Raw genomic sequence first — 22,162 nt, forward strand, 5'->3', positions numbered from 1 at the left:
TGTATAAGAGAGACCACAAAGAATTTTGGGACCATGGTGGGAGTGCAAGGTAGCTAAATTGGATAGAAAAAGAAAAAAAACCATACAAGTCAAAGTAAGATTGTACATCAGAAAAACTACAGCAATCTACTGAAAATTAGTAGATGATAGTCATGAGTAGCTTACAGTGAACCACGGGTATCAGCTTCCCTGAAGCACGGAAATAGGAACTTGGAGAAGCTTGTAAAAGGTGTCCTCAGGGAATCTTCCATTTTTTCACTATGATACCTTTAATCCTAGAATTGTCAAGCCACATGGAAAATAATAGGACTGAATAGTTCAGTCAGTTAAAAGTTAGTATTATTTCTTTTATCAAAAATATTAGGTCTTTCTGTGTTTCTGGAGCTGCTAGGATTTGTATAAACTTTAAAACAAGTGAAGTCAAGTATTGAACCTGTATTGCTCTTTCTTTTTTTAATTTAAGATCGTTATCTGTGACTAAGCAGACTCTATTCAATAGGAAGAAAGAACTTAAAGCCAATATTTTTTAACAGATGATTCAACGAGAGGCAGAAGTAAAGAATAAGGTAACTGCTGTGGCGTTGACAGACTCTGTTCACAATGTGTGGCATCAAGAAGTTGGGAAAAGTATTCGAGAGTGGATGCGAGAGGTGAGGCTGTTTTTTTTTAAAGAGTTGGGGTATATACGTCTGTGTATGGCTCTATAAACATGTCTTTATCTGCTGACCTCTTCTATTTCTTTAGGGTATGAAAGACAGCACATTACAGGACGATGGAAATTGTGTGCCCATACCAGCCCCTAAAATAACCAAGGTTAAACCCATTTCTGAAGTTCAAAGTTAGCAGTCAAAATAATAAGAATGAAGTCCAGTGTTTCTTCCTGCTGCACAGCAATATAGAGACATATACCAAGGCAGCCCACGCACTGCCTGATATCTGGAGCAAAGTCCAGGGTGCACCCAGCGCTCCTGGCTTGACCTGGTGACAGTGGAAAACCCCCTTTAAGCTCTTCATGACTCATTTTGATGATTTGCACAACTGGGAAAAAAGCCTTTCTCAGAAGTTTTATGAGATGTAATTACTTCTGAAGTGCTCTGAGGTTTTCTGATGAAAAGTTGGAGTATTTGCTGCTGTACACCTACCAATGGCTAGTTGGTCCAAGATGATCTGGTGTTGGTTGGGAGCCAGCACCAAGTTCCACCCTTGGGTGAAGGATGATGCCATGCATTTAATTTTCATTTAATATTTAAGTATGAGGTTGCTGAGATTTTAAAAATCAAATTTTTTTTTTAAGTGAGACCAACTAAACTTCCACTTATGAGTCTCTTCCTTGCCAGATCAGGCTCATCTCCGTGTTTTCTATGTTCCTGTTGCCAAACACTAAAACAGTAGGTCTATGTGGCAAATTTAAACTGGTCGCATCCTGAACTTTTTGTTAGACTTGACTTCTTTCACATGGATTTAGTGAAACTTTGTGTATAGCCTGCCTATTCCTGACTTAACCTTACAGTTTTATAGGCCATGACTGATGGGAATAGAGAATCACCTGGGATGCAGCCTGACAGCTCTGACTTAAATGTTAAAAATATAAAGAAAGGTAACCCCTACAGGCTCTGTCAGAAAAATCCCCATTTTCTTTATGGGAAATCAAAACCTTAAAATATATGTTATGTAGTAAAACTGAAATTTTAAATCCTGTAATTTGAATCTGACAACTCCATTTTTCTTTAAGCATTTAGTCTGAATAAGACAAGTGCATTACCTTTAATTTCATTTGCAGAAAGTAGATCTTAAAGAATAAGTTAAATGATTAATGGCCTAAAAAGTGGATGGAGTGTCATAACTTACATTAGCATTGAAAATCTCCTATAAGAAAGAAGAATTTTACATATGTGAAGTGTGGCTGAGTGGTATTAAGACTAGCATATCACCTGGATATCTCTTACTTTAATCAGGTTTAAGGCTACTGGTAAAATGAATAATAATTAAAATATACACCTAATCGCTGCCTGTCTGTAGGGCTAATTGCTGTCATTGAAAGAATGAATTGTTAAAAAAGTAATTCTTCATTGAAGCTATCTCTCCTGTATCATTGGTGGCCTATTTTTAGTACCTATAGAAGTCATGATTTTTGAATTTATTAGGAGCTGTGATGAATGATAAAACAAATCATCCATTTACATATCTTGACACTGCTTTCGAGAATACTTATTTCTTACAGGCAAGTGTCACATTGTATATAAAAGCTGGTTAATTGTGTGCTAATCTTCTGTATTATCTCCAGCTCTCTGATGTAGTGTTCTATCAGTAGTTAATATTAATTTTACTTATTTCAAATGAATGTAATACTTCATAAAAATTCTACTTCTTTTATAATTTCTACCATCTTACATTTGCAATTTCACATTCGGCTGTTAATTAAAATTATACATGCAAATTGTAAAATGTATAATGCTTTACTACTTTAAGCCTTAAAGCCTTTGTGAAATACTTCCATTTTAATAATTTTTTTACTAAAAAAGTTACATTAGTGGGTAGTGTGTTTGTTTTCTTTTTTTTTTTCCATCGAGTTCAATAGTTTCATTGATCTACTGTTTCTTACAAAAATCTGCCATGCTTTGTGAACTTCACTTTCTAATCTCATACAGCAACCCTTCCTTTATGTTGTTCCTGCTCTCCCTGGTCCCAGAACAGTAGGGTTGCCTTGACAAATCTATTCAAAAGCCATTCCTCGCCCTTTATTGGTGGGGACTGAAGCCTTTGAAATTCTCTCCTCACTGCAACACAGCTGACATCTTCTTCCAGACAGAATGAATTAAGGAAATACAATAAGACACTTGATCTACCAGTCAAGGATCTTTCCATAGTGAGGACAGACTCCATGGTGCACAACTAGGGCAGCAAGCATCTACAAATACACAATACATGCTTGTTTACCAGAATAGCAATCGTCCATTTTTGCAATCATGATTGATGGGATGATTTTTTAGAAATCTGTCTGAAAATTCATTGGGTCTTTCCAAAAAGTTGTGTGGGGTTTTGTTTTTTTTCCCCTTAATGAAGTTAATCAGGTTTTCAGAAAGGGAAAACTCAGATTTCAAATAAGGGAAGCCATGTAGATCTTGTAGTTCAGCTGGCAATCCTATTAAAAATGTAGTTGCTTTATAATTAAATCTTCAATTCAATATATTTAATGTAGTTTCAATATATTTTATTAAAAGCATATTATTTAATACTTTAATTCATAGACTCCTGAACAAGTAGCATTTGGAGCAAAACATTTTAAAAATTCATGGTAAATTCATCCTACTCAGAGGTTCAAGAATGAAAGGTAAATGTAAATGCTTCCTGAACATAATTCCCTGAAGACCAGTATTTGCATTTTTAAATGTTCCTGTGCAATTCATCTCAGCTATATTTCCTATTATTTGAATATTAATCTGCCATCTTGATGGCTTTCATTCAGTTATAATCTGTTGTTGTGTGATTTCACAACCATTCTTTCCACAGTGTACTCCATCAAAACACCCTGAAAAATTCTGATTTCTTAATGTTGGCAAGCGAGCAGGCTCAGTGTTTATATCAACACCTATTTAACAACTACAGAAAGGAAAAGCTTAAAATCCGCAGTGGGTAATTCAGGCACCGGTTGGTCCAAGCACCTGCGTAAGTCCACCGGCACTCAAAGTAGCACTTAAAGACAAGCTATTTAAGCACGTTGCAAATCTCCTGAATTGCGGTCTTACTCTTTTTGCGCATTTAGTATGAAACTACAATATTTCATTGCCAGTTAGTGTCAATAAGCTAGTGTAGTGCACCTTCCTGTCCCTGTTAGGACTGCTACGTAAATTAGTTTGAGTATTTTGATGTGATCATTGTCCTTACATACAGAGTCTGTATTTATTTTTGCTCTGAGTTTTTGGCTTACCCCAAAATTGCCTGCCTACTCTTACAGAACTGCTGTAACTGGGTGTCCAGCTCCGAGCCCCTGGACACGTCAGTGGAGTCCATGCTGCCGGACTGCCCCCGCGTCTCTGCAGGTACGTGGCTTTGTTTGCAGCAAGGCAGTATACGTGTTTGTGCCCAGGAGCAGCTTTGTTTATTTAAAAACGCATTTGGTTCTGAATGCATTTTAACCCTTCTATGGCAAGGTGTGGTTGAAAGCGTATGGCTGCTGCTATTTTGTGCAGCCCACTGTTAATGGGGTTTTTTTGCTTTGTGTGGGATTTAAGTTCTCTTGTCTACTCATAGTTTATATTTTTCTCGTCTTCTTTTCTCTTTGGCTTTAAGTAATTGGTGACATTATAGGTAGGAGCTTAAGAAAAATAATAGTGATAATGAAACTGCGAAATTTATCATAGATCCTTGAATAAATATCTAACTCTATGTGGGCAAGAAGGTTTTAAAGAAGTACGTTAATGAAACATACAGCTAAGTGAAATAAGACACTTTCCTGAATTGTGATCAGCATAAGTCCAGTTTATGTAGCAAATTATTTACAGTGTCCAAGAATGTTGATGTGAGATTTCTGTTGTTTTGGAAATACTCAGCTATGCCCTTTCCTTAATGAACCGTAAATGATAAGGAGTGCATGAAATAATACACAGAGGCTTTTGTTAATATGTAATAATTCCAGAAAGTAGATGTAGTTGTCAATGTAACAGGAAAATCTCCAGTCTCTGTAGGAAAGTAATCTAAAATACATAAAGCTGTTACTGAACTTTCATGTTTGATTATCAGGTTTCCTAAAAGCCATAGGTAGCGTATTTCTGTAGAATATAAAATCAGGTTCAAGGGAAGACATAGCCTATACAATATTAATTTAAAAGCTGGAACAGTATTTGACCTTGCTCTGTGAGACGCAGTTGTTCATTTGACAAGTTAGAGATTCATATCTGTCTGGATTTGTGAGGTTGTTAATGAGACCTAACCTTGCAGATGAAATTTAGTTTACTGCAGGATATTTTTAAGGCTTGGAAAATTTAGCGGTACTTTGTTTGAGAGCTCACAACAACCAGAGACCTGTAATCACATTTCTGCTGTGGGTTGGGATCTAACCATGCAGATCATCAGCTCTGTGCAGACGCAGTGCAATAGCATTGACATTGCTCTTTAGTGCTTAGGGAGATGATATATTACTAAAATTTTCATAGATTCAACATTCGTTTACCAACTTTTTGCTCCTTTAGGGGAGAGCACGGCAGTTTAAAAGAAAAACAGTGTTCAGGAGTGGAACTCTTTAAAACAGGATTAACTTCCCATCTCTGACGTCTGTGTTGCTGTTGTGGAAATACGCATGTTATAGAGGTCACTTTAGTCAGGTAAACAGGGGCCTGGATGGCAACCAGTCAGTATTTACAGTACACTTGCCAGCACTGAAAGTCCTCCATCTGAGCTTCTCTTCTCCTTCTTTGTATTCGTCCTATGTAAATAATGTAAAAGGTATTCTATAAAAGAAATCCTAAGCGCTATTGAAAAACAGAGTGATGCTTTAATAGGAGTATGAATAAGTCTTAATTTTACACTTCTATTGAGGATGGGTCATAGTGGGCATAACGTTTATACCCCACTTAATGAATTCCCAGCTACACTGAAGTCTGGCAGAATTAATTTAAATGGAGTAGGATTTCAGCCAGTAAAAGTTGTAAAAGTTGGCTCTTTGTATTTCATGCATACATACAATGCCACTGGATTAAGATCACTGATGTTTTAGAAGTTCTCATCAGAGATTCTGGACAATTATTTAAATGGAAGCTTACTATTTCCAAGTTGGTTCCGTGTAATATAAGGACAGCTTAAAGTAGTATAGCTTTATGTGGCTGGTGCTGAATTATCAATTTGCTCATATGTTTTTGTTTATATTTCTTGTATTCATGTCTTATACGGACAACTGTAAGACATTTACAGAGGAACAAGTGAATAATTCCTACAGTGTGTTTATACGAGCAAAGGCATAAGCCTGCATTACAGTAATCTGTAATAAATTTATGAAATGCTACTAGATGGAGGAGCATTAGTATTTAATGTGAGAGATTTTATTTCATTCGTTTCCTGAGAATTGCAGTACTGAAATAGTCCACACTCAAATACTGGCAGCATTGCCCTTGGTATTTCAATGAATGACAGTGAGAGCAATCAGAGCAATGAGAGGAGATTTTTTGAAATAAACCTTTTGCAGAAGAAAGATTCACTTTTCTGCTTGGAAACCCATCTTTTATCTGTGTTTGCACCGAGAAGGAAGTTCAGGAATAAGTGCCTCTTGGTCACACCTCATGAGCCAGCTTTTCCAAAAAGGGTCTGATATTCAGCCATTCAGCATATTGGGATTTACAGGCAACCCCAGTTTGTTTGTGAGCAGATTATGTCACAGTCTCTTGGTTGCATTTCCCTTAAAAATCACTAGAGAGAAATAAACGGCCATCAAACTGGAAAAACAACTTGTAGTTCCAGATAGAGTTGTTAAAGCTTTTGATTAGAGCATTATTAAGTAATTAAAATGTTTGCCGTAATTCATTCATGCCTTAGTTACAAAAAGGAATGAATGCACTTTAATAATTAAACATTGTGGGCATGAGAACAACAGTGATACAGAAAAAGCAAGCCATAATAAATCCATTCTCTGTCCTTGTGGCAAGAGGTGGGGTACTGCGAAGGTCCCACCTTCATGGTCTTTCCTCCACGTCTCAAGGATTTGTGTCTTCTGATCTAAGGTCTTCCTGTGACAGGTCATCATCACACCAAGGGGATTGTGCTCCAAAATTTTCCATCTAATATAGTTGTCCGGTGTGGTATATGTGATCCTAAAAAGGCTCCCATGCAGTGTGGAGAGACATACCTCCCAGCTCAGACACCTTCCATCAGACCTGGAGCTCCTGTTGAGGTTATCTCTTCAACACTACCCGCCTTGTTACCCTTCCATGTTTTTCCAACAAGAACAAGGCATTCTTCCTTATCAGAGAAGAGTCCACTGCTCTCCCTCTGTCATTTATCTTTTACCAGGCACGGTTGTCCCCCCCTCTGCTCCTTCTCTGGCTCACAGCCCTCTCTGGTTTCCAGCTTTGGAGCATTGCACAGGTAAGGTCTTCAGCTGTGGCACTGTCACCTCGCTGGCCTGGAGAAGCCCTCTGTCAGTCTCCTGCCTTCGGTCTATGTTAAAAAAACCTATATCTCCTACCCTTTTCGCTTTCAGCCCTCATTAAGGACCTCTGTCAGACCTGGGGTTATCTTCTGCCTCAGTCGCAATCCACCTTCCTAACGTAGTGAAACCAGAAAACCTCTCTTCTGTCTCAGAGGAGATGGATCCTTCTCCTGTCTAAGACATAAGCAACTGTAGGGAGGAGAAAGGTGAAGAATTTAAAAGTAATCTGTACATTAAAGATCATCACATAAAATGGAGTAGGGGTGGGAGGCTTACTGGCTAGAAGATTGGAGGTCCACTTGTAATTTGACATAGACAATGGGATAGACCTTTTAATGGCAGGTTGTATCATGTTACTGCCAACTGTAGTTGTAGTTCACTTAATGGGTCTAGAGACCTTACAACATTTCTTCTAGTTCTGGAGCAGGGATTTCACAAGCCCTTGGGAATCCATCCTACTGGAGCAGCTGCTGGGTGGGAAAAGCTGAGAGTGAGGATGGGAGAAAGCAGATCCACGGATCTGTGTCCATCTTGATTGCTGCTCAGCAATTAAATTACTCTGATTTCAGGATAGTGGCCTGGACATTACCCCAGGGAAGGCACTGTGGTAAATATTGCTGGCTAAACGTGGTCTTTGTCTTCCTGAATACGAATTATTTTGGGGTGCCTCATGGGGAGCACCTTAGTGTTTGGGTAAGATACATTCTTTGGCTCATGTGTTTCTGTCAGTGAAAGCTTTTTATTTAGGAGAGAGGATTAAACTTTGCAGTATTTTGCCAAAGTGAATATGCACCAACACTCATTCACATAGTCAAATAAAAAGGAAGTTATTCTAACATTACTAAAATGAATTGGCTAATCAAATCTTTTTAAAGCCTTTCTAGTTGACCCCCAAAATCACTAGTTATTATTTTAACAGTTGCAGCCAATGTAGTTAAAACATTGTAAAATAAGGAAATTATAACATCAAAAGACAAACAAGATGACACAATGGAATGGAACGTTGACAGTAATCAAGAAAAGCTCTGTTTATGGAAGAGCCTAGACTTGAATATATGTGTGTGTAATAAGGAAAAAAGTGCAAGAATTAATTCATGTAGCTGAATAAAGTGATCTCAGGCTGGCAGAATTAAAACCCTTAATTTGGGGGGACAGGTATGACCCATGCTGGTGGTGCTCTGAACAGTATCCTCAGTGAGTCCTCAGATAGTATTTCCGAGTCCCAAACGTCAAGCTTGACTTTGTGTGGTGTATAAAACATTTCATTTCATTCAGGCAAGCCAAGCACAACTTTTTTTTTTTTTTTTCCTTACTTTGAATTCAGAAAAGATCATTAATGTTATTTCTAACAGGCTACTGCAGGTGTTTGGGGTTAGTGGTAGTTGTCCGAACTCAGGTAAGAGTGTAAGCTTTGCGTGTGTCCGCACCAAAAGGAAGTCCTTCACATTGCACAGAGGTTCAGAAAGTCATTGTTTTCCTACTTTGCCTGTTCAAATCCTTTTAACTGGGAGAAGCGAAGGGGAGCTGATGGTTGTTTCTGACAGAGCTGGTCCCAACAAGGACCAGGGTTGTCATCCATAGAGCCTCTCAGTAAAAACACAGCCAGAAGCGTTCCTGCATGTGTTAAACACACACTATGTACTTTAAGGCTTGGGGGGTTTTTTAAGAGATTTTTCTGTATGCACATAAGAGACCTGCAGTTCAAAACAAATGAAAGATGAGATTCTGCAGAGCTCACTGAAAAACAGGGAAAAGCTTGTTACCTGCTGTTTTTGAGTCCTTGGCATAGCTTGATTTAATATCAAGACAAGAATATGGTACTAAACAGTCCCCTCGAGACTGCTGCTTTGTGCTAAGTAATAGAATAGCATCAATAATCCTTCCATGGGGCTACAGTAAATTTAAGTAAAGTTATTCTGGACTGTTAGATCTGCTTAAAAGCACAGATCCAAGAAAGTGAGCGCATCACTGGCGCAGCGAGCCTTTCCCTGGAAGAGCCGGCGTGCAGCCTGGCCCCTGCACAGGCTTGCACCGGCTCATCAGATAAAGCCCTTGTTGCGAAGCTTGTGTTGATAACAGGGAAACCACGAATTAGCCATTAGATTACAGAGGCGGTAGGTTTTTTTGGCTTTGCCTAACAGGTGACTTCCGCCCACTGTTTTAAGAGTTCAATTGTGCACAGAGGTAATTGCATGAGCAAGGCTTGTGACAGGCATACGGAAGGACCAAATTATTTCTTCCTGCTTTTTTTTCTGTTTTATTTGCATCACACTACACTTGCACTCTTACACATTTATGTTTCTTGCTCATAACAATCAAGGCAGAAACAACCATAAACTGCATGAAGCACTGAGACAGTACCTGGCTCATCCTCTTAGTGGCTTTTAGCCCAGTTTACCAATGCTTCTCATTTTTCACTCTTTAATCGATTTGGTGAAGACCATTCTGGGCTGTTTTCTGACATTAGTATTTTGTGACCGGGGGTAGATGTCCAATAACTCCAGCAATATAAGAAATAAGTGCAAAACCGTGCACTTTTTACAATAAGGCAGATTAAGCAATTTACCCATTTTGCTAAAAATGTTATTTCTGCATTCACTAGTCATTCATGGAGATTAAGATTACAGTAATCAGTGTTTACTGTAAACCTCTTTGCATTTTATGTCTTCATGTGCATGCAGTTCTGTCAATAAAAGCTTTGCACTTAGGAGAAACGATTAAACACTGCAGCATTTTGTCAAGGTGGCAGGCTCCTGTGTTTAGCTGCATATTAATCTGTTTTAAGGTATTTGCAGCATTAACAGCACAAATGGATGAATGCAGGAATCTGCAGTGTGAAGGTTGCTTTGTAGCCCTGTGTCAGCACCCTCATGTGCTGCAAGTGTTGGTCTTGCACTTCCATTTCTGCTGCTGTACGTTGTCTGTCGGGGACTGGAAATTATTACGGAAACTTTGAAGCATCATCCTGTCTTAGCCACAGCTCTGGCAGTTGCTGCACTGAGTCCAACTTTAACTAATATCTTTTTAGCGCTGAAGTAAGTAGCTTTTTCCCTACTCCTGATTCTTCAAAGGCGCTCTGCCTTTAGTCTCCTGCTCAGACTCAGGTGTGGCAGGCAGCTTTTCGTTTCATGTACAGTACCTAGCTGGATGTGAGCTCCTATGTTGTGTTTTGAGTATCTTAGTTTTACAGTGCTTTGGAAAGGGCAAAATCTATAAAGACCTGTTGAGCGACATTGCAGATTCTGTTCCAGAACTCCAGAGCCTCAAAAGTAAATATCAAAATATGAATTTGAAAGTGTTGACTTCAATTCCCAGATGTTGCTGCAGTCAGAGAGGTTGGTTTTACAAGAGTTTCAATTTTATGATGCATTTTTATAACTTTTATATGACCAGCTAGGTGTTCGATATACCACCAGTACTGTTATTTTTTAGGACAAATGCTCATATTCGTGTACCATTCTACAAAATAGTTACATGTATTTGAGGCAGTACTGACGTTAGAGAAACTATTTCATCAAGAATTATTCTTGTACTCAAACATACCTATTTGTCATTGCATTTTTTTAGAGTACAGTGAACTAGTTAGAGTGATGTATGCTTGCCTCAGGGTCCCTGAGGCTGTCTTTGATTGTGGTAATAATGAATAATGTAAATTATTACAGCCAGATATTTCCTACAAAGTGTTTGACAACGGTTAGACTGCCATGACCATTGCTTCTGATACTACTTAATGCTATCTCATTAGTGCGTTTTATATCCATATCTGTCTACATGTTGGCTGAAGTCTTACTCTAATGTGCAATTGCAAACTCTTGAGTTCAGGGACTTTTTGTTTGGTGCCTGTGCTTCTTCTCAGCCCGTGCAGGTGACAGAATAGGTGATGCTTAACCAGTCTTCTGCATGGTCGTGTTGTTAAAATACTTATGCCTTGGCTCCTTACAGCTCTTACAGGCACAACGACAGTACAACAAGTAATGAACACCTTCATGTTTTGAATAGGTGATGCAACTTTGCTGCAGATTTCTAAGTGACAGTTAAGACTGACACTTTAAAGAGACTATGTTAAGTAAGATTAAGTTATTGCTAAAAAGCCAATATAGTATTAGTTCAATCTGCACTAGTTTTGTCTGTTGAAGGGGAAAAACAAGAAGAAGCAAGAAGGGCAATGAAGCTGGTGAAGGGTCTGGAGCACAAGTCTTATGAGGGGTGGCTGAGGGAACTGGGGTTGTTCAGCCTGGAGAAAAGGAGGCTGAGGGGAGACCTGATGGCTCTCTACAACTACCTGAAAGGAGGTTGTGGTGAGGTGGGGGTCGGTCCCTTCTCCCAAGTAAGAAGTGATAGGATGAGAGGAAACAGCCTCAAGTTGCACCAGGGGAGGTTTGGACTGCAAAGTAGGAAAATTTTTTTCACCAGAAGGGTTGTCAATCACTGGAACAGGCTGCCCAGGGAAGTGGTGGAGCCACCATCCCTGGAGGTATTTAAAAGATGTGTAGACGTGGCGCTTAGTGACATGGTTTAGTGGTGGACTTGGCAGTGCTGGGTTAACGGTTGGACTCGATGATCTTAAAGGTCTTTTCCAACCTAAATGATTCCATGATCCTATGAGTCTATGATTCTGTGAGAGTGGGACTCAAATTTACTTTTTTCCCCAGGGCATGTCAGAATATGCCCTAGCAGAAATAGGTGTTTATCCACATCCTCTTGCTTTTTGTGATGACAGCAAAAGCTTTCCTTACATGGTGGCTCATCACCACCTTTTCACACCCAATGCCTTCACAGCCTCTCAGTGCACATAGGCAACATTACATCAGATAGTACACCTTGCTCCTTACTGCTTAACTGGTGGGTAAAAGCATAGTTGAAATGTGTCTTCCATAGGGTGGAAGAGAAGGCCATAGTCGTCTCTCATTTAAGCTCCTCTGAAATACCTACAGGCTCCAGTCCAGCAATACTGAAGTTCTTTACCTGCATCTCGATAGTTTTCATTAAGTGTTTTGTGGGATTGAGCTTGAATGTTAGTATTTGTATTCCAAGTTACATCCACATTAATGTTAGTAATTTTTAAAAGTATTTTCTGTGTTTCATCCTCAATAGCTCTATGAAGCCAGAACATCTGTAGAGATGGGATCTGGTACATCAGTGTAATTGTAAAAACTGTATTTCTGCTAGAGCTCAGCACCTGTAAGAAGGTATTCCCTGAGAGATGTAATCCAAAATTCAATAGCAAAATTTTTATCCACATTGACATAAAAGCCACAAGATCATTTACATTTCAGCTTGCATTTTCTATTAGAATCCAAATTTGGATTTGGATTTGGTAGAATTTTTCAAAAGGTGCACTTTCAGTTTAAAACTTTTGATTGTTTTTTCAAAGATGTATATAGTTTAGGCCAGGAAGAACATTTAGATCACTTATTCTCCACTTTTATGTATAGGTCTTTAACTTTTGACCAGATGCTGTTATGCTGAAATTTAAAACTTGCATTTGCTTAAAATATGTCTTCCATTAAGGCATCTAGCCTTGGCTGGAAGGATTCAAGAGATGTGGAATCCATTGCTTCCTTCCCTTTGTAATTTGTCAAACTATTAAGAGGAGTGGCTCATTTCTGGTTTACTTTGGTTTCAAGTTCCAGCCATTAGTTCTTGCTGTGCCTTTTTCTACTAAGGTAAAGAACCGTTTAGTACATTTGCTTTTTCTCCATGTGAATTAGATGCTAGAATCAAATCAACACTCAATTTTCTTTTGATAAATGGAATAGATTGAGTTCTCTAAGTCTCCCTGCAAGTTAATTTCTCCAGGTTTCAAATGCTTTTATACATTTTCTGTGGCATCTCCAGTCTTTCAACATCTTTTCTTTGGAACAGACCCATCTGCATTTTACTGATGGGATACACAGGCTTCAAAACTTCAGTACCTGATTTTCTCCTGTTTCATTAGCCAACAGTCACATTTGACCCTTTTGTCACCATACTATAGAGAGTCAGTTTAGGAGAGGCTTGTCCAGCAATACCCCTTCTAGAGCTGCTGCTCTTCATCTTGGTTCTAAAGTAGTGTTATGAAATGTTGCAGGTAGCTTTTATTTTTAAAAAAAAATAGATTAACAGTAAAAAAAAGGCAGTTGTCTTTATTGTTGATAACCATCCTGCCCATCCCCACATTTACAGAAGCTTTACCACCAGTGAATTTATAATTACTTTCTGTGTTGTCAAATAGCCGTCGGACACTCCAGCAGTAACATCTCTATTCAATAGTAGTTTCTCCACGATAACTACATTTGCAGATTACTTAGTCTGCAAGTTCTTAGAAATATTGAATAATATTGACTTTTAACCTGTTTTCATGAGTAAACAAGAATTCTAAAGTTGTGCCGTTTGTCCCCTCGTGAATTTATGAAACACTGATCAATTTCTACCTAATTTGAAGATTTAGGTGTAATTAAGTTTCACCAAGTTTTGTGATAATAGTTTACAGCACAGAAGAAGAAATGAGGAATGTATCTTCCTAGTAAAATGAAGACTTTTTAATGTCTCTCTTGAAAGACAAGGGGGAGTAACTGAGGTTCTAGACATGGTGCCCTGTAACAAACAGCTAGCAAAGCACCAGTCATTGCCAGCCAACAGTACCAGGTAAGTGGCTTCAGTGTAATGACGCTATAGAGGGTCTTTCTTCCAGAATTTTCATGGGAAACCTGGGAAGAGCAAAAAGTAGTTGCTGGAGAGAAAAGGGTGAAAAAGGACTGTCTAAAAACATTTAGCAAAGTTGGCATAATTAGTCCTGCTGCTCAGGATGTTCTGGAGAAATAAATGAAATGCCTGACAAAAAATTGAGTATACTCTATTTGCATATAAATCCTTACCAACTAAACATGCTAATTCATCAAAGAGTGAAACTGAGTTTATTTGTTTAGGACATATTTTCCAGTAAGTTGCATTGGCTTGAATTAATTACATTTTTGTACCTTAATTCTTCATTAATAGGCTCCAATATCACAGCATTGTGGGTCTGAAAGGGATTTTGTAGCATGCATCAGCTTCATCCCCCAGCCCAAGGCAAGAACCAATGTTCTTACATCACTTCCTGGCAGGTGCTCATCTCATTGGTTCTTTCCTATTTGTTGTGTGATGACATGTCCTCACTGGGCAGTCTCTTCCAAACTTCCCATTTTATTTACCTATATCTTCCTTGGTGCATGCATACAACTTCAGGAATAGCTGAGTAAGCAACAGGTACCCCAAAAAATACATCAGCCAGCTGGACAGAGTGGTAAGCACTGAGAGTGATTATTCTACAGCAGAAGACTTGCAATGAAAATTTGAATGAACTGGGATTGTTTTCCTAAAGGAGAGTAGATTGCCTGGGAAGAAGAGCAACAGAGGAAGACAGACGTGTAAAAAGTTCCAGCAAAAATTGAGAACTTATTCTTCATGACCACAGTACCTCGGGTAGGAATTTATGGACCTATATATCCATTTTTCCATTATTTTTGTTGAGATTTATGTCAGGCAAACTGTGCAAATAGTCCTGTCTGAAATTTTGGATTAGGATTTTTCCCATGTTCTGTAACTTCTCTGCTATTTTAAGTGTTATTTAAAATGAACATCAGTAGCCAGTTAGCTGGTTTATGACTTTTGAATACAAACTCAGCAAGCCTGCTGATTTGGAAATATTTATCCCAGAGAAGATATTGATGAGCAGCAAAAAGAATGTGCTTCATCAAACACTTTGCAATTTTTTTTCCAAATAGAGTACAGAAACATATATTGAACAATTTCATACTTTCTTCTGCATTGTTATTTACAGTTTCACTCCCTCCATCTGAAAATCGACATATGTTTGCTATGGATTGCTTTTGTTGTTTGTATATAAAACAAAGTTCTTCATTGTGCTAAGTTTAACAGCCATGGATTGTTTTTCCTCACATAACTTTAGCTTTCCTTATAATCTTTTTGTGCCGATAACAAGCTCTTTCCACCTTTTTCTCTATTCCTTGACTGATTCCACTTTTTTGCTGAATGAGGAGGACTAACCTGGTCTTAGTTTTTTTTGTCATCCAATAAACTTTTTAAAAATACCATTCATTCCTTTATGTTTAAATCATGTCATCTTGATTAAATTTGCTAATTTTTCCCTACCTTGAAGAAAATACCCTTTTGAAGCACCGAGTGTGTCCGTTGCCGGCTGAGGCTTCTCTCTGTTCAATCCCACCCAATGTCAATGTCATCAGGTCAGGTTCACTGCCCCCAGGCAGCCACCCATTTGTCTTTATCCATCCCAACACTGCCTGAAATGGTAAAGTCATGGAAAGCATTACACCTTTTCATGTTAGAAGATCATTGTTCATAGTTTTTAGAAACTTTTTATGTTTGTGACCACCAATATCCATCTCCAGAGCTGATGCCTTCCAGGGTGGTGAAGCTCTCAACCATTGCAGAGGTGTGCTTAGGGAGAAATTTACCCCATTCTCTGGTTTGCCAGGGTTGTCTGCCACAAACTTCCCCACCACCATCTCCTCCTGGGCTTTTTTAGCACGCTAGCATACATGCACTGAAGACCCAAGCTCAGATTTATCAGTATGCTTGGAACAAGTAACAGGGTTTTTAGAATAGAGCACCACATCCTCACCACTTTTATGCACTTGAATCACTCTAGGTAATAAACAGACACTTTAATACTTCAGGCATACAAATTATCTTAACGGCTGTCCGTAATGCCAATTATATCAAATTCCTGCTCATGGCTGTGGTTGGACACAAACAAGAATTGGAAAAACTGCTAGCAGTGTCATAGAATTCATTTTAACATTCCTTTTCTTTTTCTTTGCCACATAAATTAAATTTATTTGCAACACATGGAGGTTAAATTTATATCATATTTGCCTTCTTAGCACCCTGCCCTCAAGTTGCTAATTTAACAGTTTTCTGGCTGCTCCAGCTAGCTTTCAGCCGAGAAGATTACTTTCCCAACCTGTGAGATAACCAGAAGATGAGAAACATGGAGCTCTGCGATGCCATTTTTAGAGGCCCTTTTCACAGTATATTTGCACTTTAAACTTTCTCCTATCAAGGAACATGCCTATATTTGGAAGGCCCAATTTTCTGTGGAGAGGACTTGTCATTTTCTGCTAACCAGTGTCAGCAACTGATCTCGTCATGTTAATGTACAGGGACAGTTAAGTGACTTGCTTTAAATGCATTGTGATTGTTATCTATTTATTAAAATCAAAAGCAAACAACTGCTAATGTTCAGATGCTGATTACTTAACAAATAGTGTTAAGGACAAGGCTAATTTAAGCAGACATACTATATTCTTACATTATGACATGAAAACCATGCTCTATGTGATAATTGTTGATTATATATATATATCTCAATATTATGAATATTTATGTATTCCAATGAATACTGTAATTTAGTGAGCCACATTTAATAAGTAATATTTTTAAAACTATATGCCATTTTTTATGTGAAAGAAGGCAATAGAACATTTCCTCCCTTATTAATCCTTTTATTTTAGGTAGGTTTACGAGACATACCTGCAGCAGCTTAAGAGAGAAATAATTGGCATGGTCAATAGAGTAAACTGTTTTAGATGGTGTTCATTGTTGCTGCTGTGAATACAGTAGTCGGTTTGAAGGCAAGTGTCACGTACTTTTGAACAACACTGTTAAGTGCCCATCACTACTTTTAAGGACAAGTGTTGTCTTTTTGTGAGTTTAATCTTTATGCAAATGAGGCATTGTGTGTAAAAGTTCTTATCACTTTATTTGAGACTTTTATGTTAATATATCATTTGAAATGGTACATGTTATAATATATGACATGCATACATATGATTTTATTACATATAAATAAATCCCACATATATTTTAAATCTGAAGGCCAATTTTTGACTCTTAGATACTCCCATGAGGATCCCCATGGGATCCTGAGCCCCGCAGACGGTTTACACACGTGCGTGAGGGCAGACCTTAGCCCTGACTTCGCCTTGCTAGGCAAGACAGGTCAGATTTTGTTTCCATCTTTGCCTCCCGATGATCGGTGCTATTTCGTCAGAGTTTAACCTGTACACTGAGCTGAGTGTTAAGCTGGAAGGGTTTCCCCTGTGTATTTGAACACTTGTGCTTGGTGTGAAAGGGAGTATCCCAGCCCTGCCAGAAGGTGTGCATGCTGTGGCTGCTCCGACTGGAGTTTTCCATATGCAGCTGCACATGTAGGGAACATAAACAAAATCTCAAAACACTTGTGCCCCACGAGCGGGTGTCACTTTGCAATTCTAGGGTAATTGAACTTCAAGGACTCGTCATTACTCTGAGTAGTCACATTAAAATGTTTGTTATTTGGATAATTTGGGGGCAGAGGTCTAGACATCTGCTTATGCAACTTGCTCCATTCACTCAAATCTATTCCCTTTTCAGCATAAAAATTTTCCCATAAAAGCCCATAAAATCAAACACATGTAAGATGATGGCTGAAGATTTCCTAAAGCAGTACTATGCTGGACACTGATAATAATGTGTGTCAGAGCTGCAAGACAGGATTTTTTTTTGTTTCAGGAGTGCTCTGGACATTTATGATTTTGACAGTTTCCTGCTACTGATTGCAGAACTTAGACTCGTACATTAGGTACAGCTTGCAAATTCAGCACAGCTTATGAATCTTGCAAATTTCTTTTGTCAGCTGGGGACCTGATTCAGCTGCCACTAAAGATTCCCAGTGGTTTTGGTGGGTCTCACGTCAGTCCTTTTGTCCCTGCAGACCACTATTTTAGACCAAATGCTGAGTGTGAACTAATGACACTTTTTAAGAATGTTTTTTTTCCTTCTTTTAGTAGCCCTGGATGAAACTTATTAAACATTTGTGTCATGCTTTGTCTGACATAGTTCTCTCCATTATTCTTGAAGCATACTTCTCCTGTCCTCCAGGAAAGCGTCAGCTTCCCATAAAGATCTGTCTGCCTGTGCAGAGGAAGGAGTGCAACCTTAGGGGACGGGGAACTCAAGGAGCAGGAGAGGGACCATGAGCTGTTGGCTGGCAATTTGGTCACCTTCCTGTGAGATGTTGGCCTGAGACCCCTTTCACTGAAATGGGAACTGAAGTCGATTGTTGCTTCTAATGTCGGTGGCGTAACCACTGCACTATCATAGAGGTGAAGGCTCTCCTTTCCTCATCCATCCTAAAAAAGAGTGATTCCTGCTTACTTTTTTCAAGGAACGGCATTCATTGCTTGCACACTGCGACATCAGGACTCAAGGGATTGCTAGTCTCCATTACTTTAATCAGCCAGTCTGTGCTAATTGATTATTTTTACCAATACCTTGTAAATGCCATGCATTTTTTTGAAGAAGTAGATCACGGGATGGAATAGCCTCACAGGCAGAAAGGCAAGACGAGATGTTCACTCAAGCTAACAGTAAGATTTTTTGTATGCTAAGGAGAGGGAAAGTCAGTGACAGACAGAAGAAGAACCAAGAGATTGGTTTTCATATTTGTTGCCTCTGGGTAAGGACAAAGTGAAAAGAAACCGCAAACATCCAGAGGAGACGGCACCAAACTGCGGTGGGCTTTCCCACCAGCCAAACGCCATGGGTTGCTCTCAATGAGCCAACCCAGCAAGAAGAAGCCTTAAACAAGGAGATTAGATGCAATTTGTGCATTAATACTGGTATACCCAGCCTGTGGGAAACCTGGTTGGACTGGGAAGCAGATGACACTGGGGAATCCGTCGTGTTGTATGACGTCAGTAGAAGGTGCACGCATGTAGGCTTGGGAAGATCAGTTCCAGTATCTCCCCACATCCTTGTATTTTTGTTCCAGAGCAGCTCAGGGCTCAGTAAAGAAGTGAGGATCTTTTCTGTTGTTTTGTGCATGTGGGTCATAAAGCTTATGTTTTATTAAAAGTTTAGAAATTCCAGATGAAATGATGGTATGAGTATTTATATCACTTGCTGTCAGATGGTCTCATTTTGCTACTCATCAATGCAGGGAAGTCCTTGTTTCTGCTCATTTGGGTCTTCGCTGGAGCTACATTTTTATTTGTATGTTTTTAGCAGTGTATTCACAGCTTGTAGTTTGCACCCACAGATAAATAATTTTATCTTGGTAACAGAGGTACCAGCAGTCACAGGTGGATTGATATGTCATCACCCAAAGCTTTTATCAACCATGTAAAAAATATCCCTCATATAAATGAGGAAATATAAATTGATTTTTAATAGTTATTCTTTACACGCCCAGGCTCTTTGTTATATATTGTGTTAATTCCGGTATGATTTTTCTGCGCTACATCTTTTTCTAAACTTTTCCTCTAATTTAGTGCCTAACTTTGTTTAATGCTACTAAGTGATTTACTGAAGCTTTACAAGTGATATTTCATCCACCAGAGAGACTCTGTGAGCTGACTGCTGTCCCCAAATATGATACAATATTGTGTTAGCATTAATATGGATATTGATGCAAAATCAATGCAAATAGACTCCACATCTAATCCCACACTCCCTCACTCAAGTTCACTGGCAGCAGCGGCAAGTTACTCCTTTGATTTCAGTGCTGGGTATGCAGTATTTATGAGGGGTTGCACTTTACATCCTCACTTTGGTTGTCATTATGCATGCCAGTGCACATTAAAACAGTTTTTGGAACTAAATTTGTTTCAGCAGTGTTGTCAGACCCCACTTAGACAATCCTGAGTTTGGGCTTTGGCCTATTTAGCTTGTGGCTTACCTCGGTAAAGACTGCACCAGCTTCTTGAAGGTGCAGAACGTAATTAACATCTTGCTGCTTGTCCCTGTACAAGAGGGCACAGGACACTGCTTACAAGGGTGAGTGCCTGCGATGTGCAGGGCAGGATTTGGCCATTTCATACATACTCCTTCTCTGGATGGCTGCAGAAAAAGCATCTGGCTCTGGTGGACTATTAGGCTGTAATTAGTGTAACTAACAACTAATATGAAAGAGCAGGATAGAGGTCACCACAAGACTTCAAAGGTCTTAACAGGTTAAGGTTGGAGGGCAGTCTATCCCCTTGCTTAATCTGTTGCCATATCTTCTGAGATTTGTTGAAATCTTCAGTGACCTCTAACCTTGACGTGTTGCTCTCCCGTAATTTACCGGTCACATGCCATTTTCTTTATTTCTGTGTATTTAGACAGGCATGGGTCTTTGTGATTGGCATCTCCTTTTTCCATTCAGATATAACTGTGCCCAGGTAAACAGCTTTTTGATGTGGAATAAAGATTGTGGTTCAAACCGCTTTAATTCTCATGCCCCACTAGCTTCAGACTCATCAGAAATGGTTGTTTTGCTATGCTGCAGCATGTGGTTTGTAGATGACATTTGACACATAGATTGGGCTTAGGTTTAAAACCTAGCTATTAAAATAAATTGGGCATTGTACAATCGTTTTCAAAAGGTACTAAATATCAGGCTTTTATGAGTTGCCTTCTTAAACCTAACTGTCCAAGGATAGTTTTGTTTATATTTTCAGTAAATGTGAAAGCTCTTATTGGTTAAATGTGCAACTCAAGGACAATTTATATTGTGGGAAAAATCAGTAGATATTCCTCCATGGTGTTTCGGTATGGGAGACAAACACCTGCCAAGGAAACTCTCCTGTTCCTAATAGTTTTGGGGTGAACCCCTCCGGGTACGCTGGCAGGGATGCTCTCTGGATTCCTCCCTCCGCTGCTTCAGCATCCCACCCTGTGGTCCTTCCCGGTGTCTGAGCACCACAGATCTGGGGAGGAAAACATTCTAAATCGATTCAGCAAAGCAAAGTAACATGCAGCAAGCTACTTCCCCGCACCAAACTGAGCACGGGTTTAATTATCCTTTTAACCAATTAGAACACTTTAAAAGAGAGTAAGAGCAACCAAGAGGGAGTGAGAGCAGCCCAATGTTAGATTTAAAGTTCAACAGGGGAAAAAAAAATCATACAAGGATTTCACAAGCAACGACACTTGGATGGTATTTGGGAAATCTTTTTCTTTCAAGACTATCTTGCGATTAACTATGGGAGTAGCACATCAAAGCTGCACTGACTTCAAAGCTTAGAACCACTTACGGCTTCCAGCTATTACTAAAACCTACCACTTCACCCTGCCAGCAACTCATCTCAGCTGCCTCTTTAAGTTACACCCATCTACTTCCTGCCTTCTGATTTTGGGGAGGAAAAAAAAAATCACCAAAAAAACCTTGTAAATTAAATATAGCTGTTCACACTGAAGGGATGTCAAAGTCAGGGAAAAAAAGCAAATGGAGGCATTAAGATATTAAAGATTTAGTACAAACTCAGTGGTGATTTATATATGCACAGTCTCATTTGTCTAACTCTAACGAAGCCGCCTGCTTTGGGGAAGTTTCCTGACTGAGCATTACTGCTGCGTAAAAGCCCCTGAATGAGGTGAGCAAGCTGTTTAGACCATTATTTATGTACAGATGTTACCTATAGCTTGGCACAAAGGTGCTTTGGGACTCCAGGATATCTTCACGTATACGGCACATACCATTAAATCAGTTCCCGTCCTTGTTCTGTAGTGACAGTCCGCATCCTCTGATGCACCTCAGAACGGTGTGTCGGTATTGGGCAATGATTATCACTTATTGCTGCAATAGTATTGATTCTTTTGCATTAGCAGGAGAGACTGTGGAAGCAAACTTTGCATATTTGATATTTTGGGAGTCCCTGAAACAACTCATTTGTAGTAGTGTAGGGCTGTGCTACACGCTCTGAACCGATATAAGAAGGCTAAAATGTACTGAAATCATAATTTATTGCAGTATTAATATTGTTCAACACTTAAAATTGTTACATTGTTATTTTCTGATTGGAAGTTTTATGCCTACGGTTTTTAAAATGGTACATTAATCTCTGAATAAAATTTGTCTTGCAAATGACACATTAATAGAAAGTTAGGAACAAGTGTGGGTCTTTGAGTGTGTTTTATATAACAGTTTATATGTTCAGTACAGATCAACGACATTCTCTCTGGAGCTAAATGCCATTAATCCATTTACAGCCGCTCATT

General features: G+C 39.0%; 1 protein-coding gene across 2 annotated transcripts in view; it reads left to right on the forward strand.

The window, feature by feature from the left end:
• The window catches only part of FAM172A (family with sequence similarity 172, member A), a 268,877-nt gene that overhangs the window by 193,038 nt on the left and 53,677 nt on the right, over positions 1–22,162 (forward strand). For both annotated transcript variants that reach the window (XM_010578033.1, XM_010578032.1), the window contains 2 exons: positions 534–650; positions 3,956–4,040. In XM_010578033.1, coding sequence (XP_010576335.1) covers positions 534–650; positions 3,956–4,040 — 202 coding nt within the window. The remainder of the gene's footprint in view (positions 1–533; positions 651–3,955; positions 4,041–22,162) is intronic.

The sequence above is a fragment of the Haliaeetus leucocephalus genome, unplaced genomic scaffold (assembly GCF_000737465.1).
Source record: "Haliaeetus leucocephalus isolate CR32 unplaced genomic scaffold, Haliaeetus_leucocephalus-4.0 Scaffold598, whole genome shotgun sequence".
Classification (NCBI taxonomy): domain Eukaryota; kingdom Metazoa; phylum Chordata; class Aves; order Accipitriformes; family Accipitridae; genus Haliaeetus; species Haliaeetus leucocephalus.